At 36.1% G+C, this 20,158-nt stretch overlaps 1 protein-coding gene across 1 annotated transcript in view; it reads left to right on the top strand.

Moving 5' to 3' along the window:
- Positions 1–613: 613 nt before the first annotated feature.
- LOC149784332 (mRNA-capping enzyme-like) overlaps positions 614–20,158 on the top strand; it is a 113,270-nt gene continuing 93,725 nt past the window's right edge. The window contains exons 1-4 of the mRNA XM_089932373.1: positions 614–782; positions 9,738–9,869; positions 17,495–17,604; positions 17,944–18,050. Of these exons, the coding sequence (XP_089788499.1) occupies positions 9,791–9,869; positions 17,495–17,604; positions 17,944–18,050 (296 nt within the window). The 5' untranslated portion in view covers positions 614–782; positions 9,738–9,790. The remainder of the gene's footprint in view (positions 783–9,737; positions 9,870–17,494; positions 17,605–17,943; positions 18,051–20,158) is intronic.

Below are 20,158 nucleotides of genomic sequence, written 5' to 3'. Positions count from 1 at the left end.
GAGCGCAAGCTACCCCGCATGGATTTATAACAATAAATTTACATGATCCAAGAACAAGATATCGTGTGGGTATTGATAAAATATTTGGGTAACAGGGGGAGCAGCAGAGAGGGTACCTACCAACGTTGGTCGTCAAAAAAATAAACAAGAATAAATAAACACGTAGAGTACTTTATTTTTTCAGATACTATTTCGAACTGAGGTTTTATTAGTACAATCGGTCATTACAGAAATAAAACATCTCAAGGAAAAGTTCATTTGTAAAATCTTGACCTTTCTACGAGATGATTTATTTGTTTGTCTTATTTGTTTTGTCGGAATTCTATGGTCTGTTCACCCTCTCTGCTGCTAGAGTGAATCAATTAGAGACTGTTCACCCTCTTTGCTGCTGTTAGAACTGGTCGTTCTGGTGTCATGATCACGTGACTGGGCGGGAAATTATGATACCTGTCTGCGGCATGATGTCTCAGTGCTAGACATCACTATAAATTGTCACACTGCAGACATCGTAGCGATATGACTGAAAAATTGTTAAAGCTACGTTAAAAATTCTCAGCGCACCTCTCCCCGGCGTACATGTTCGGGGTCAACATTCTATCTTTCTACATAGTATTTCCGGTCCGGGAGTAATCATTTAAGGAAAACATAGGTTGAAATCGCAAGTGCATTTTGAAAATTGTTGCTACCGTATGGTCTTTCAAAATCGGAAAACTGTTTGAATAGCCTTATGATGCCCATTCAGTAATGCCATAAAACAGCTGAATTTATTGTACCCGAAATTGGTAAGTTTGGCTTCAAGTTCAGATACAGGTTACATTGAAAGATTGTTATACATGATGCCATATTTTCAACAACAAACCAAATCATGGCAGATGAAAATGATAAAATACGTTCTTCTCAGTTAATCGACAAAAAACCTGCGTTTTCTGATGTATTAATGACATTTAACTTTCATCGAAATATGAGAAATACATTTTGGATTTAATGATAATATCGTCCTATAACAATGAAATGAAACGGACGTATGGTCCAGTAACAAATTTCCGACTATCACCTATTTACGATGATGCACATCTCATACTTTCGTTGACGCAGAACACAGATTATTTCAAAATGTTGTATGTTGGCAAATTATTCAGTGCTCTTTCAAAACATACTTTAGTGAATAAGGATATAACTAACAGGTTTTCACCAGTGGTTGAAATTTTAAGCTGTTTTCATCAAATCTTTTTCAATGCCTCAGTCGATTATTGATCAAATTGATTGTGCCCGTTAAAGAAGGCAAAGAACTATAGTACACGTCACACGGGTCATGTAGGCATTCAACACCGACTTTTCCAGTAGTGGGTATAATTTTTTAGAATGTAATTCTACATAACTTTAAGTGGCAAGTATTCACTTCATTTGGATTCATATACATCCATATTCCTTTGGAAGGTCATTCTTTAGATGCCCTGAGAGGTGCATACAGCAAAATCAATGTTAAAGTACATAGACATTTTGGAAGAAATGAACCTAAAGGTGTGATTCAGTACATCTGGATTGAATGTTGTGTGCTGTCATATCGCAATGAAAGCTGCACATATTGATCAACAAATTCATACTACCATTGATTCCACTCGACGTTCCCTTATTTTGACCCTTGTAAAAGTCCATAGTGATGAATAATTTTCTTCTGAAAGTTTCTTGGTGACAGTTAAGGTGCGGAGCATTCAGTCATCAGGATTGAATAGACATTGGTCAAAGAAAATTAGTGTAAAAATTTAAAAGAACAATTTATATTTCATTTAAAATGAGTAAATGTGCATACATGACCCATGTGACTTGTACTATAGAAGATTTACTTTTTAGATGAAATACTAGCCTCAGTATGTAGACCTATCTTGTATGGTTGAAATTAAAAGTATCATTGCTTAGGTTTTGAAGATTCAAGTTCCATAAATGTAAAAGTCATGCCACTGCAGAAAAAACTGTAGGAGGGCTTTTTCAGATTTATTTAAATATTTTACCAACTATGCATTCAATTTTCTTTTAAAGCATTGCTGCTGCATATATCTATTGCTAAGGAAAACAAATTTTTAAAAAATGCAGTGCAAGACCAGAGTAAGAATTTTACACTTGAAACTTTTGGTGGAATACATGTGAAACATAGAAATTTTAATTTTACTTTACAAGTCAACTACTCTAATAATTTAGCAATTTTACAATAATAACAACACTAGTTTTTTAAAGGAGCTTTAAAGAATATATCATTTTCAAAAGGGGACTTTAATTCATCACATATTGACAGTGTTCTTGTTGATAATAACGATTGTTATTATTATTAAGAAGAAGAACAACAATTCACTATGAAATAACAGGCATAATGCTACCAGGCAAAATAAATCACCTAAAAAAATGTAAACTTTGTCTTCTTCTGCTAGGAAAGGAAATATGACTTCGCCCTGTGATGTTTTTTTTAGAGGTACATTGAGTGACCATAGTTTAGATGCTCCCTCGCCTTGGCAGGGTAATTCTAGTCTTGTGTTGTAGCTCAACTCAAAATGTAGGTGTGCATGAAGCCATCATATATTTGGTTTTTATATCAATTGCACCAACAAACAAAAATTCACCAGCACCTGTTTTGAATGATGATTGACCTTTAGCCATTTCTCGAGCAACTATCGCTGCCTCATTTCCATAAGTGATCCTTTGATGATAAAAACATAGAAATTTGTGTTTTGAAATTTGAACCAATATATATAAATAGAAATTCATATTCTAAGAATAGAATCAGTGATCTGAATATTTTATCTGCTGCATGTGTATTATTTTCTTTATTTAAATCAGTTTGATACTGTAAGTGAACCCATCATGGGGAAATAATGGTAGTCATTGCTGAGCCTGTTAAATACCAATAGTTTTAGATGGTCTGTTATCATAAACCATTGGGAAAGTATAGTGATGAAAATATACAATTCATAGAAAGCAAAGTGTAATATTGTGTTATTGAAGATTTAGCATACAGTGTATCCCTTAGGAGTGAAAGACTAAGAGTAAAAAAATCCCATTGGTGTCAGAATTGGGGATCAGACTCTGAGTAGACAACAAACTTTGGCATCAAAACTAGGGGTCAAATTAACATTTTGGGGGTCCCTGAAGTACAAATGAGGAAATACTGACCTAAAAATGCAATTATGTATGTCAGATATGAATGTGACAGTACTGTGTGTGGTATTCAAGAAGTGCTGTAAAGTCTTAAGTTGTTTTCCAAATTAAACTAATTTTTAAAATAGAATACCAAATAAGCAGCAAATTAAATACAGTATAACCAAAGCCTAACATTACTACAATATATAGGAAATAATACAACTTTAAATTTGCTGTTGTGACGTAGCTTGAAACTGATTAGTTACAATGACCCTTTATCTCATGGAAGTGCCTTTGGATGCCTCTACCCCATTCTCATGGAAGTGCTTTTGGACACCTGCTGTAAACATCTGCCATTTTGAGCTGAATTTCAAAGGGTCACCTTTGGGGGAAAAAACCTGTTAAATAGTACATTCCTCAGAGCACATGGTTATTATCTTAAGATCTAGTCTTAATTTGCTACTTAAAGTAAATAGGTTGGATTCTCCACTTTCCAAAATGGAGGCAGGGTATTTCATTCTGTACTTTCTGGAGTTTGGCCAGTTAGAATCACAACTATGAAAAACTTCAATAACTGGGGTAAAGTCGCTGATGTTGATGTTGGCAACACTGACTATAATTTATTTAATTCAGATGGTATAGCGATGTAGATGTAGACAAAGAGCAGTAGATTTCGAGGTTGAGAAAAAGCAACAGTGGTTGGCCATTCTGCTTCACTGGCTTGATGGTCAGTGAGTTCTCTGAAGATTTTAATGGCAATCACATAAAAAATTCATCTGTGAAAAATAATTACACAACTGTAATGATCAGATTTTTTTCTTAAATCTTTCTATACATAATAGATATGTACAAAAAATGCAACATTTTTAAAATTGATGTTGAACATATATTACACTGCTATAACAGTTAACAGGCAGGCCTATTTGCATGGAGTCACATGGTAACAGGTGTTCTGTTTATAGCACACTGCTTTGTGTGACTTTAATACATGTGCATCAATTGCCTACAAAGTCATATACTCTATGATGTAATGGGTTACAAAAACACCTCTTTCTAAAAAAAATAGTTGCACTCGCATGTTGGCTGTGTCAATTAAGTTGGAAAGAAGGGTTCATTCCTGTATTGACTTTAGTGCTTGATTGTGTTGTCTTTGAATAGTTACAGTAATGTTTTATCAGCAACAAAGAAATTAGGAAGAACAGTATGTTCTGAAGATACTTTTGCTGTCATGTACATGGTACAGGGATTGTTTCAAACAAGTTTAGAAATTTTTTCAACTGCCATTTTATGGTGAACTTTCAGAAAGTTACAACCAAAAAATTGATAAAGGGTAGTCATTTTTGCTAACTTGTAATTACAATACTAGAACAGGGATCGTCCTGGGCTTCGCCAATGTCGCAAATTGCGATTTTTTTTCCTTATTGGCGACAAAAATATCCCATCTGGCGATTTTGTTGGCGACATACTTTTTGGTTATTTAATTTGTACATACAATCATGGATTTGGACTGAATAAATTTAAAGCCAGAACGAAAGGAAGCCATAAACTTGACTAAGCAATGCATTGGAATCAATCTGTTACACAAACGATCCTTTGTTCTTATTGACAACCCTATCTTTACAGTGCATTGTTACGTCATAATCTACTTATGCTGACATCTGGGCTGAGTACTGTATGCTGCGATACAGTCAATCATGCTACCGCACTATACCTACAACTGACCCACTTCTGAAGACACGAATAGAACAGATACAATTAATTGTATGGCTAATCCTTCTGTTTTTGTTTTTTTATACATATACCAATACAATAGTTTTGCTGAACCTTCATAGAAAACTGATAACCTTTGAAGTACCGACTACTGTGTATAAATACAAAGCAAATGGAAAAAATCTCAATCACAATTACATCTGTCGCCAGTGCAGCATTTTACTCATTGATCTTTTCCTTTTGCCATCAGTCCCGTGTTACAGCTGCAGAGACTTAAACTCCGCAACATGAAATAGCAAAAAAAAAAAAAAAAAACAGTTTTGCATAATTAATAATAATTATTTATTTCTCAAAATACAGGAGTGAAAGAATCCCTAAATTGGGTGTGAATTTACGCTTATATATACGGTCCAATATTGACAGGTGTTGACTCGTGTAAGTTTCATTCGTGGGAATGGAGATCCTATTTTTCTTGTCGAGAAAATTTATACAGCATTCAGTGATCATTCTTGGGATTTAGGAAGCAATTCGCTATAAGCTTTGTGAAGCTAGCCATAAAGGGGGGGGGGCTGCTGAGAGACTACTGTGTCACCTGTCAGCACTGAGGACTGTGAACGTGGATTCAGTAAGATGAACCTCATAAAAACTGACATCAGAAATAAGCTCTGCATCTCATCTCTCGAGAATTTAATGAGAATCAGCATGTACAGATGTGAAAAATCAGACTTTGAAACTGCATTCAACAAGTGGACAGCCCTAAAATCGCGACGGATCTTCATGTAACACTTTGTAACATTTTGTTAATGCTTGTTGTAATTAAAGTATTAACTAATCCATCTTTTGTAATTTTCATTGCCTGTTACATTAATAGACTAAATTAACACTTGGAAAAATGTACACTACTTTTTTTGGCGACACTTTTTGAAAATTGGCGACAAAATATTGAGGTTGGCGATTATTTTGGCGACAGCTTTTTAAAAGCCAGGACCATCCCTGCTAGAATGTAGTTTCTCTTACAGTAAATCCTGTTATGAGAGACCACCCCTACTGCCAACAAAAAAACAGTCTCTAACAGTAAATCCTGTTATGAGAGACCACCCCTACTGCCAACAAAAAACAGTCTCTCAAGATAGGTGGTCTCTCATAACAGGTTTGCACAAAAAGCTCATTTTCCTAGATCCAGAAAAATAACCACAATCACTGTACAGATATTCTATTCTGTATTAATAGTTCTTGCTAAAATATTGTATGCATTCATCTGTTAAAACAAAATTATATAGCAATAAATATATACTTCTATCATTAAAACATGAAATCACATTTACATTCGAAGATCGCATATACATGTATTAGCACATGAAATTGTTTCTGATTTACTCCTTTTCCTTTTTAACACCCAAAATTTGTTTTACCTATGTTTTAAACACTATTTTGCAAGTGGTCTGCGCTTTTTCACTTCTTTCAGTTATAATAATTATTTTCTCCAGCCACACAATTTGTCTCCTTTTAGTTGTAGGTTCTTCCATTGTTATTAAGGTACTAGGTGTTAACATTATGAGTGCTCAGTTGTAATATCGACTGTAAAGATGGTTTTGACTAGTCTTTATGACAATATGACAAATCTATACATGTGCATTTAATATCTAACACTGAAATAAAAAGAAACTGTTATATAATCCACAAACGTAATCATTTACTCAGAGGCAAAAGTCAGCAGTTTAATTCAAAGAAGACGTACAGGGATTAACTTTATAAACAAAGTGTGCAACCCAGTCACACTAACTTGAATAGACAACAGCTTGGTGACTGGAATATTATCACTGTAACATGTGGGGGGGGGACAACAAACAACACAAGGCTTTTAACACTATCTATCGAATCCCTCAAAGGATTCTCACTTGCTGGTTTAACAGACAAAGACCTTATTCACCCCCATTCAATATTGATTAACTCTAAAGATAACAATATATGTGACCACTGCCTTAATTTCGGCACTACAATGGTAAATTCGTGACATGGTCCTTAGCCTGGTTTACGGAATGTACCATCTGTCACTATATACAGACCCGTAGCCAGAATCTTTCTTTTCTTTTCTGTTCTTTTCATGTGTGTTTTTTATCAGAACAGTCTTTACTATTCAAATGATCATTTTACAATGATTACATAAAGGTAAGTGGTGTCTGTCCCTGTTCTCATGATACGGTCGTTCATAGAGCTGGATACTTGGTCCTACTATTACATATCAGCAGTAGCTATCATGATCCCGCTACAATGAGGCTGGCAACCAGGCTTAGTGCTGGAATGCTTTACAGGTACTTTAGTCTGGTTTAGAAGGGAAACTATGAAACACTATAAGTGTACCTACAAAATTTCAGATACCGGTAGCCAGCCTTTTTTTCTAGAATGTATAAGTGGTCCTTGAATTAAATAAAGGCAGGTGGAGTTTATTTCTGGTTTTGCAATGCCGTTGTTCATAGCAGTGTTAAAATGGTTGTGTTCAGCAGGTGGTCACTCACGACAGCGTTTATATAATAAAATTGATCCATACTTTATGATTGCAGTTGGAAATGACGGTTGGTCGCTCATAGCAGAGATTGTTTATAACAGTTTTTACTGTACCACTTACAATTCATTAGAGTTTATAGCATCTATTGTGCTCTTTTAAAGTCATATGGCCAAAATACACTGCATATGAATATGAAATTTTTTATACATGTACCAAATGTGTCAATAATACACATACAAATGGGGAATGTTTTATATGCGAAAATAAAGTATTGCTTAATACCAGTGTTAAATGCAGTTATGCAATCTGGGAAATGGAGTGCATAATTCAAATAACACAACACACGTACATGTAGATTGCAGTTCTTGTTTTGCTCCCGCTTCTCCCTGTTCAGCTCTTCTCTCTGTCCAAAAGGAGAAATCACTTCCCCCGAAAGGAAGAGGAATTTGAGAGTCATGTAATACAGCATTCAGACTTTGTGGACTTTACAACCTTTCAGCAAAAGTTAAACATGTGATGTAGACTAGTTAAAGTAAATGTTGTTTACAAATAATTTATCATTTATCTTGTATCTACAGTCTTATACTAATCCACAAGGATTTAACCAATTTGTGACAAGAATTTTAGCTGACTGCAGATCCAGATAAGTATCAAAAATCAATGTATGTTTTTTCATATGGTTTTCTGTAATTGTGGCATTTAATATATAGGTTACCAATCATTAGGATGAACAGGTACTTGGTTGACTTTTCCAAAAAATTTGACGTCTTCTCCCTAAAATTCAAGTCTAAATTGACCCCTCAAATAAGGTACACTATTGAGAATGATGTACATATTTAAAGTGCCTTTTTAATTTAAAGTGTTTTTTTTATAGAATAATTACCATGCCCATTTTCAGTTCTGGATGAAACACTATTAACATAGATAATGTGAATTGTGAAATTTTGAGCCGTCTATTTCAGACATTAGGATATGGTTACTACTGCTTTGTGGATATTCTAGCCAGATTTCAAACTTTCTTTTAATATTTATGAATTAAGATAGAAGTATAATTTAAAAGGTACAATATGTTCATTATTCATCATTAGTGGAAACATGCGACACATTTGGTAAAATTGGCACTAAGTTTTACTCAGATTTGTAAATGTGTACAGGGTTATTTGGGATGCTCAGATCCACATAATAATATGCATCTTTTAAATTTTGGTTGTGTGAAAATTCCAACAGCTGAGTCCTGAGTATGCTGGTAGCTTTTTGTGGACTTCTCTTTTATTTGATATATTTCTCCAAAGTAATTATCAGTTGTGCAGTTACTAGAAATACTGAAATACTCAAAACCAAGATACACTGATATACACAGTTATTACATGTTTTAGGTATATATATTAGATTACACCACAGTAGTATGATTTGCAGTTGTTTTAATAATAATAATAATAATAAAACACAAAAAACTTTGATTTAAGAGATTTTGATAAGAATTATTTACCTTTTACCGATTTCTTGCACAATTCATGTAATGATGGCATCCAGTTGTACTTGAGTTTATTCGATTGGACAGGTGTGATAAATTGCGAATCAGTCAGAACTTAAAATATAAGAGTGATATTATGATTGTGAGAATCCAGAGTGTATATGTATATATTTTCAACTGAAATATCGTATGCTTACAAGTTTTAAAGAACATAAAGACGATACTTGACACACAAAAGGAGGAAAACGCTGTCCAGTCAAGTACAACTGAGTGACTTCATTACATGAATGGAGCAATAAATAGAAAAATGTAAATAATTCCTATAAAAATCACTTAAATCAAATTTCACTTAGCTTATGTATCATTATTCAAACAGATACAAATCATAATACATTTATCTTCTTGATTATTATGGTAAAAGTATGTGCCTGTTAATTGATTGTTAATACCTTATCATTGTTTTCATCAAAAGACCAAGTATTTTGATACCTTGCTTCAATAAGCATTATTCAGCACATTTTAATCCGTGGTACTTAGCACTTATATTTTGTTTGTTGGAGAAATAGAAGTTCAATATGTAGAATGGTATACAATGTCTTTGTTATCTTCATAGCTTATCACATGTTTTAAAGAAGAATTGTGAATTTATGCATGATTTTGACTGTCCATGTATGCGTACCTGTATGCTAGGGCATGAGTGTAATTTCATGCATTTCACCATATGCAAATGGAAATAGAGATTTTAAACATCAATGCATAATTGGAAGTGGTGAATGACACAAAGAGGGAAACATATCAGCCATACTTTTGTTCATTTAACAATAATGATCTCTGTTTACTAGCCATGCTTGACAGAAGATGAGTTGTATTAATATTTTAAATGTACGTGCAAGACTATAAAAATATTTATCATTATAGATTGAAACAAATAGAACACAGATGGTTTGAAGTTGAGACTGGTGCCAACAGTTATGAGTCAAGGTTATTCAAAGAAATTGGGACCACCTCCTAGATGGCTCAAGTGTCCTAGAAAAGGGCAATTAATCATTTGTAAGTATATCCATACACCTCAGTTTATTGTCTATGTGCATGAACTTGGAATTTAACCATTAATGTTCATTTTATTGCCAGTGTACATGGGCTAGGCATTTAATCATTAATGTTCATTTTATTGCCAGTGTACATGGGCTAGGCATTTAATCATTAATGTTCATTTTATTGCCTGTGTACATGGGCTAGGCATTTAATCATTAATGTTCATTTTATTGCCAGTGTACATGGGCTAGGCATTTAATCATTAATGTTTATTTTATTGCCAGTGTACATGGGCTAGGGATTTAACCATTAATGTTTATTTTATTGCCTGTTTACATGGTCTGGGCATTTAACTGTTAATGTTCATTTTATTGCCAGTGTACATGGGTTAATCATTTAACCATTAATTAATGTTCATTTTATTGCCAGTGTACCTGGTCTAGGCATTTAACCATTAATGTTCATTTTATTGCCGGTGTACCTGGTCTGGGCATTTAATCATTAATGTTCATTTTATTGCCAGTGTACATGGGCTAGGCGTTTAACCATTAATGTTTATTTTATTGCCTGTGTACATGGTCTGGGCATTTAACTGTTAATGTTCATTTTATTGCCTGTGTACATGGTCTGGGCATTTAACTGTTAACTGTTAATATTCATTGTATTGCCAGTGTACATGAAATAGGTATTTAACCATTAATGTTCATTGTATTGCCTATATACTTAGACTAGTTTTTAACTATTAATGTTCCTTTTTTTGCCTGTATGCATGGACTGGGCATTTAACAATTAAGACGATGACTGATTGAATGTAGAGGCATTTCCTCCCATTTGCTGGAGTGTTAGAGTCACCCCAGTTTCTTAACCTGTTTTGTTACTATTGTAACTCATCAGAGGGAATAATTCTGTTTGATTCATATGTTCAGCTATCCATTTAACTGTTAATGTTTAATGTATTGCCTTTGTGCATGGGCTAGGCATTTAACCATTATCGCTGTCTGTATTACCTTTGTGCAAGGGGCCCCGAGTGGCCGAGTGGTCTAAAGCGCTCTCTGTTACGGATCACTGCCATCTCACCTCTGTCTGCGCCGGTTCGAGTCTTGGATTCAGCCAATGTGGGTATGTGAGAAAGCTTGCCAGTAGCTTCTCGTGGGTCGGTGGTTCTTTTCTGGTCTTCCCGGGTTCTTCCTCCACCAATAATACTGGCCACCATGTATAGCCTATCGTGTGCTGAAAAATGGCGTTAAACCCCACAACAACAATAACCTTTGTGCAAGGACTAGGCACTTAACCAGTAATGCTCACTGTATTACCTTTGTGCAAGGACTAGGCATTTAACCAATAATGTTCACTGTATTACCTTTGTGCAAGCACTAGACATTTAACCATTAATGTTCACTGTATTACCTTTGTGCAGGGACTAGGCATTTAACCAGTAATGTTCACTGTATTACCTTTGTGCAAGGAATAGGCATTTAACCAATAATGTTCACTGTATTACCTTTGTGCAAGGACTAGACATTTAACCATTAATGTTCACTGTATTACCTTTGTGCAGGGACTAGGCATTTAACCAGTAATGTTCTCTGTATTACCTTTGTGCACAGACTAGGCATTTAACCATTAATATTCACAGTATTGCCTTTGCGCACGGACTAGACATTTAACCATTAATGTTCAATGTATTGCCTGTGTACACTGAGGACATTTTCCACCTTTGACCCCCAGAGTTTTGTCCTCCTTCTTTCACTCCATCAACAGCTTTGACCATAGCTCCAGCATCTGTTGATCTTATGATGTAACAGAAGAGTCTGCCTTCAATTACTTCCACAGTCTGGGAGAGTTACAGAGATTCTGACATGCCTTCATCATCAGTCGTTGGTGGTTCTACCTTTGCCACACACCAGTCTTTCATTGGAAACCCCAGCAGTTGACAGTGATATCACTGCTTTGGGGATGACAAAGCTATACTCTGTATATATGGACCAAATGCTTTTGATGACACTTGGCAGGTAGTACACAGTATCATTGTTATGGCTTCAGTGTTGTACCTTTTGTCTCTATGTCCATCTTCCAACAGGTGGAACATAGGTTATCTTCTACCACTCCGAATACCTCAGGGCATGCATGGGAGTCAGTCTCAAGAGTAGGCTGTGTACTGTAAAGAGCCACTCAACACACTTTGGCCAATGCCGTAACTGCAGCTACAAATTTACAATTGGCAGAACGCAACTCTATGCTCTCTGCCCGCACTTTCCTGAAGGACTACCATAAGGCCAAGCTAAGAGCACAACCTTTATCCTCTAATTGTTTCTTTAATGGCCAGATGGGAAAAGACTGCAAACAAGCCATTCAGGAGACTAATTTCCCTCCCATCCACAACCACATCGTCAATAAGGGATAATGTGGTAAAAAAAAACAATAAAAGGACCCAAGAACATTCATAGGACATGAACCTCTGAAAACTGTACTATCAAAGCTTCACCCAGTGAATGCCACAGTTCTCGCAAGCCAAAGTAGATATAGCACCAAGAGGATCCTATTGTTCATTCCAGACTTTTCTTGCTCCCAAAGACAAATGGCACTCTGCATCCAGTCATTGACCTAAGTGCCCTCAATCTATTCATTTGCTCACTTTGGTTTGCACCACAGCACATTCGAATGCCATCTACGAGGGAGATTCGCCATCACTGTGGATTTAAAAGGCACATACCTTCATGTTCTTATTCATAAGGCTTCCAGGGTGTTCATGTGATTTGCCTACAACATTGTATACCAATTCAGGGCACTCCCATTGTGGTTCAACAATGGCCCCTTGATCTTCACTTGTTTGATGAATTGAGTGATAGGATCATTTCTATGGTGGCAACATCAAGTTACCTGGACGACTTCCTGCAGAAACATGAGTTAGTTGGATCTAACAAGACATGATAGTCCTTGTTATCAATCTGGACTATTCATCAACAAGGAGAAATCTGACCTAGTACCATCTTAACAATTTGCCTACATGGCTTGCACATGGCATTGTACCTTTGTGTCCTGTGTCTCCTTTTTATGTGCCCATTGCAATGATTTCTGCTGCCTGAATGAAGGGCTAAAGTTTGCCCACTTGAACATCCTCTCACCGCTGCACACAATTAAGGTACCATTTGCAGAATTAGGGCATCCTAACTTGGCTCACAGCAGGTATACATCTACCTGTACAACCAACTGAGATAATAGTCTGTACCGATGGAAGCCTAGGGAGCCCACCTACTACAATCCTTTTGGGAAACTAGTGGTGCATGCTTTCTCCAGGAACAACAGCTTGATATCAATAAATTCTGGAGATGATGGCCATTATGAAAGCTTTTCACTGGTACAGGAATATCTGCATGGCAATGGAGTTCTCATTCTGTCCACAACAGTGGTCATGTATCTCAAATGACAAGGAGGAACCAAATCCTACAGTTGTGACTTATCTCATACGACTAGGAAGAACCAAGTCCCATGACCTTTGCATCCTTGTGTGTGACTTTCTGAAGTGGTGTTGTCAACAACAAATCCATGTACAAGTTTGCCATATCCCAGGACTCCAAATATGCTAGCCAAATCATCATCTTAGAACAATTAACTAAATACAGATGGAATGGTCTCTTTATCTCTCGGTTTTCATTCAGATAGGTACCCAATGGGACCAACCATTGATGGATCTGTTTGCAGCAAGGTGGAATATCATTTTCCTAAACTGCTCTGGTGGCCTATTGGTTAGAGCATCCGCCTCAGATGCGGGAGGTCGTGGGTTCGATTCCCAGTGGAATCATACCAAAGACTTACAAAAATGGTACTAACAGCTGCCTCGTTGGCGCTCAGAATTAAGAGGTTAGTGTTAGGACTGGTTGGCTTGGTATCAGGATAATGTGACTGGGTGGGACATCATGCTACATGTCTGCAGCATGATGCCCCAGTGCTAGACAGCACTATAAATGCCACACTGCAGACATTGTAGTGATATGACTGAAAAATCGTTAAAGCTACATTAAAAATCCAAATCACACACACGCCATTTTCCAACTTTCATATCTTCAGTCCTGCGCTCGAAGCCCAGGCAGTCGATGCTCTAACAATAGATTGGAATTGGCCTGGATGTATACGTCTACCCACCAATGCCTCTGATTCCAAAAGGGATACAAAATGCAAGAGAATCAGATTGTCACCTTATCCTCATTGCACCACCCAGATGGGAGAAGTCATGTATCAGCGACATCATCAGTCTTGCAATGGGAACTCCTCTGATCATTTAGATTTTCCCTCATCTACTCAAACAACCATGACAGCAGTTGTTTCATTTCTACAATGGAATCTGCATGACTGGATCATATTAAAGAGGCCATCGGAAACAAACAATTCTCACAAATAGTCATATAGAGAATTATTTTAGCAAGACGGCACTCCACTCTAAAACCATATGAAGGCAAATGGCACAGATGAACACATCATCCCTCTCCAGGCATCTATACCACAAATAAGGAAACTTCCTCTGTCTCTTCATAGAGAGAAACTGTGCACCGAGTACAATAAAAGGTTTGCTGACACCTTTTGTCATCATGGAAGAGAGGATATTGGATAAAACAAGGACTTAGCCATTACACTCTCCACCTTATGCCTAATGCAGAACCTATCTTGGGTAGTAACTGGCTGAACAAGATTTATTTGAAACACTTTCAAGGGCATCTCTGGCACACCTTTCCTACATGCCTTATCAGCAGACCCAAATTACATGCAATTCTGACAAGACGGCATCCTCTTTCATCACCAAGAACCTACTTCCTTCCATGGGTAACCAGTCTTTCGTCATGAAACCTCTGTCTTGTCTGGACACATCAGCTGAAGGCCATCTACAAGACCCAGTTCGGACTTTGATGTGGTACCTTAATAGAACAGAGCTGCTGAGAGAGATCACACCTCAGGACAGAAGGATATATTTTGTCCTGGATTGTGTTATTCGTTCAGTATATAGGGAAATAACCCTAGCTCAAATGGACTTGTTGTGCATTTTGGCTCAGGAGGTTAGAGTAGTTGCTACCACCTAGCATTTGACCGAACTGTTTGTTAACTGACTTCATTCGGGCTGTAAGATGTAGATTGGAATCCACATTCTTTAGCTTTTATCTCTGAGATCTGTCATCCCAGATCTTGTAGGACCTATAATTCGATCTTGTAGGACCTATATCCGCAGCTCAACAGGGTACCCTTCAAGGTTGATTGACAGCTTCTTAGGATGTGGCTTCATGACTTCCGCTAGATTTGCAGGGGGAAATTTTTTACCTACTTGAAGCCTTGCCATCCACCACTTACCTATTCTTTAAAGGTATTATGATTGTGTGAAGTATTTAAAGAAGAAACCAATTTTTCCTAGTAAAATGTTTTTTTTCTTCTTCAAAAAATGCTTACCCAATCATAGTACACATACACCCTCCCATCTGCCTCGCAGTTGCTTCCATAGAGAGCAAGCCTTCTGTTCTATTAGTAACTGACATGTTCTTAGACTTTGCTGCCAAGTCTTATACCTAAAGTGATATCATTCTGCCCAACCACCACATAAGTCGGCAGACAGCTTTTAGAGCGCCTTTTAGTTAAAAGTAGTATCTGTGAGGGCTGTATTTGTGAAGTAGTGGTAGTTCTTCTAAGGTATTATGATTGGGTAACGTATTCTCGAAGAAACTTGTTATTTACTAGGCAAAATTGGTTTTTGCTTAATAATATTAGCACTATGTCAGGATAAGATTTTGTGGATGGCTTGTATTTGGAGAAAGGATGAAGCTTACTGATTTTTGGGTCAATAGCTCAAATGTCAAGGTAGGGCTGAGGAAATCCCATAGCCCGACGTCCCAGACTAGTCATTTTTGAAGTCAGGCAAGTAAAATTTTCCAAGTCACTAGTCCGGGACAAGTGTTTTTTAAAAAAGTCAGGCTAGTCCTTATTTTTGTGCTTTAATCACTATATCTACCTTTATTTGGCCAATCATGCCCTCCGGACATACTGAATACTTGATTCTACCCCTCTTTGTGTATACATTTACATCCTGTTACCGCTTGACTGCATGTTGGGCTAAGCAACCAAATTATTGGCAAATCAAAACACGTTAAACAAAAGAAAGCCAGTGTGATCAATTAGCAGTGTTGTAAGCAGTTTTGTTGCAATGAGTTTATTCAGTCTAGATCATAACGAGCAGCTCACTATGATTTTAATCCAGCGAGTCAGTGTAGTTAAATTAATGAAAGGTACTTTACCGACATCAGTGTTGCTTTCCTTTATGAACTGATTAAATGACAGTAATGATTCTTTAATTTATAATTGATTATACAGATGAATAACTTCCACGTGCGATACTGAGTTTGAAGCAAAACAATTACACTAATTAATGAGCTGTTTCAGTTCGTATTTAAAAGAGAAAATTGATGTTATGATCACTTTAGAAGTAGTTGTCAAGCAAGCTGATACTTACGCTGTGGATAAAATGAGTTTGCTAAATTATTTTCACAAGGAAGGGAGATAAAATGCCCCATCAAAAATTTCAAAATAAATTTGTGCTAAAAAATTCTGGTGCCCCCCCACCCCAAAGGAAGGTAATAACAGTGATTCGGAGAAGACTTCTTTAAGGAATTCCTTAAACCTAAAAGAGTTTAAAAATGCTAATGAACATTTTTGCAAATGGACCAGAGCTTGAGGACTTTAATCCAGACACAGCTATCAACTGCTGGCTTAGTGTTGGTGTAGGTGTCAGACATATACATGGACGTATTTTCAAGTCCATCAGCTAAAACATATATACATGAACCTGAAGAAGCCAAATGTATAACAACCAATGTTTTTGAAAAATTAAATTCTTTTAAGAAATAATTATGTTGTATATTATTTCGTTTTTCTTTTCTTTCTACGGATTAAATACATATGTCTCATCAAATCTCGGCAAGTGATTACCATTTTGGGACCAGAGAAAAGTAAGGTGGGAATAGTGAAGAGAAAGGTGGGACTAGTGAATTTTCTGAAACCACTTGTCCTGGACTAGTGGTCAACAACAAAAATTGCTCAGCCCTGCAAGGTCACTGACAAATAAGAAAATTGGTTCTCGCATCATACCTTTAGTTTTAGATCATGTACCTTGACCAGTCTTTTCACATGGCTTACAAATAAGATGTGGAAGAGCTATGTTGAGTTAGGTGTCAGAATATCAAAGGTCAGGGTCATTGAGAAGCAAAAGAAAAACTGGCTTTGCAGAAAAAAGTTTTGCTAGTTTCTCAACTTTACTTTGTAGATAGCATGCCCTTAAGATAATATATGAAGCTGTGGATTCTGGGGTCCAGAATTGGAGTTCATAATCATGACAAGTCAGATATCAAAGAGTGGTTTTAAGACTTTACCATGACCAAGGACGAGGTCATAGAGCCCCATTAGTCACTAATCTCCAAAATCAGCCATGCCATACCAGTGCCTACATAGAGGAGGAATAAACATAGTCTATGTTTTTAGATTTTCATCCATTGATTTCACACTTTACAGACATAATCAGTGTGACTATCTACAGTATTAATCTATTAAATTAACTATGTTATCTTGCTCACAGTTTCTAAGTTTTCTTTCTTAAATTTCTTTTGTAGCAAAATTTTTGCCCATGAAAACTCCTTTGGACCACCGCTATGATGACCAGGTGCCTGAGATGTACAGGTTCAACCTGGAGATGATTTTCTCATCAATGAAGACAGCTAAGGTCTGCATAATAATAATAATAATAATAATATGTATGATGAAACCATACCCAAACCAATGACAACCAATGTTATTTTCCATTAGATGTAACAATGGAGTCAGAACACTGGCACTGTAGACCATAGTAGATGTTAGCTAAATATTTTTTTAAATTGACATGTTTTTACTTTTATTGCTTAAATGTGAAAGTTATCTTTTATTTTGCCCTGTAATAAATGTATGAAGTCATTTGAAAAACAATTTTAAAAATCATATACTTTATGACAAGGTTATGTATACTAACTAAAAAATCCTTTAAACTGGAGATTTTATAACAACACTTTGTTTCTTTTATTTCCAGGCCAAATTGGGTTTGATCATAGATCTGACAAACACAAATAGATTTTACAGGAAGGATGAGGTTGAGGAAAAATTTGAATGCAGATATGTTAAGTTGCAGTGTCGTGGGTAGGTTAACATTATATTACCTTGATGTTGCTTGTGTTTACCAGTAAATATTGTGTATACTTGTGTATGAGGACATTCGGGTATAAGCAAACCCTCCTGAACTGAATAGGTAAAAACATTAAAAAGTGTATGACCTGCACATAAGCTGATACAGAAGTCCTAGATGACATCACAAGATGCACAAAGTGAGTTCTAAATGCATTTATTTAGGCAAATAACATTAATCTTCAAACCTAACAAAAATGAATGTTCAAAAATTAATTTGAAGGTCAAACACAATACTAAAATTGTTTTGTCAAATGTTGTCTTAATTTAAATAATAAAATCCTCCTTCTAAAATCCTGTAATATAGAATTAATTCACTTTGATCCTTTGAAATCTGGCTCAGTATCAGAATTGCCAAAACAGTTTGTAAAACTCAGTTTCTGTTATGGGTGTGTCATCATTGTCATCAGCCATCTGATAGTGTGTCGTTTGGCTTTTCATTCTCCTCTAAATTAAGTATAGCATCATCCGTTCTATTGATGGCATTGCTAATACAACTCTTTAGAAATGATTTGGCAGTCATTTCCAATGAAATCATGCATCTTTGACCACTTGACAACCAATTTCTTCCTTCCATCAGCTTCACTGCGCTTGAAAAAACCCAGTAAATTCTTTTGTAACCGGTCTTTAAATGGCTTGTTTAGGCATATATCAAGAGGTTGTAAAACTGATGTTAAACTTACAGGTATCACAGCCAATGTAATTTTCATTTTCTTTGCAACCTTTTGACCATGTCTGTCTCGTTAGTTCAAAACATGTCCCAGACGAGCATTGAGGGTTCCAGAAGAAGTGTACCTTGTTCCAGACTTTCTTCATCCATTCAGCCATTCAACTTTCACCCATCCATCCCTTTTGATGTGCACAAACAATGATACCAGCAGGAAATATGCTTTTTGGTAGGGTCTTCCTTTTACAAATGATGAAAGGAGACAGCTTTGAACCATCAGCTAAACAGGCCAAAACAACCATGAAACATTTTTTTAGATGACTGTTTGATTTTATCAGAATAGTTTTCTCACCAGCAGCTTTGACTGTTTTGTTGCTTAGAAACTCATAGGCAGGTCATCCATATTTCTGATTTGTGATGGTTCCTTTCTGCGTTGGATGGTGATCTGATGAAATGATTCAATTTTTTCTTCTAAGTCTTTTGTTAGCTTTTGTGCTGTCTTCATTTGCTGCCTGAGGCAGAAACCATGCCAGTTCATAAAACGTGAACACCAACTGGCTGATGCAACATTGTTCTAGCAGGTGTGACAGTTATAACTTTGAGTAGAAACCATGACCACTGCCTTATCTTATGAAGCAATACATCAGAGAGTTGGTATGTATTAATAAATTCATTGGCATTGTGCAACTAAACAAACTCATTATCCTTGAGGAATTATATACCATGGATTAAGCATACCAGTAATTATTGTTCTACACTCTACAGCTGACAAACCTCTTTGGTTGATAAACAACAAAACAATAGTGAAGATAAACAGTGATTGTGGTTGCTCAGTTTTTTCGGTGCATATGTATGCTTTAAATGATATCCAGGTGGCTGCCTTTTACATCCAAACACACCTGTCAGAGAAATCGCACAAATTATATTATTAACAATTAATCACGTTGACTCGTATGTTGTTACTTGCCTGTTATTTACACTTCCTAGGAGTGCATGCAACACAAACTCCTATGGAGCTTTTCACTGTGGTTGTTTTAAGATGATCATACATTTATTTTGATTCTCGATGCCAAAATGTTTCTGTTGTAAATAGCTTCACAGTCATCATTCATAAATCTTTTTATATAGTTTGTTTTCATATTAATACTGAAATAAGCTAGCATGTATTTGTAAGGTACTGTAGAGTTTAATGATCACTGATTAGTTGAGGGTTAAACAATTGATTGAGAGATTACTTATATGGTAGTTCTTTTGGAAAATAAACATACTCTCATGGCTTTAATACATGTATGGCTGCAGTTTCTGGTGAATGTACATGTATCAAATAGAAGTCAGGCGTGGTTTTTCTTTCATTATCTAACCTGTAAAGTTACAAAAAATAATTGTTTGATTTAGA

Source organism: Sinohyriopsis cumingii, chromosome 14, assembly GCF_028554795.1.
Source record: "Sinohyriopsis cumingii isolate HCF-2022 chromosome 14, ASM2855479v2, whole genome shotgun sequence".
In the NCBI taxonomy this organism is placed as follows: Eukaryota; Metazoa; Mollusca; class Bivalvia; order Unionida; family Unionidae; genus Sinohyriopsis; species Sinohyriopsis cumingii.
This window is presented reverse-complemented; position numbering and strand designations above follow the sequence as displayed.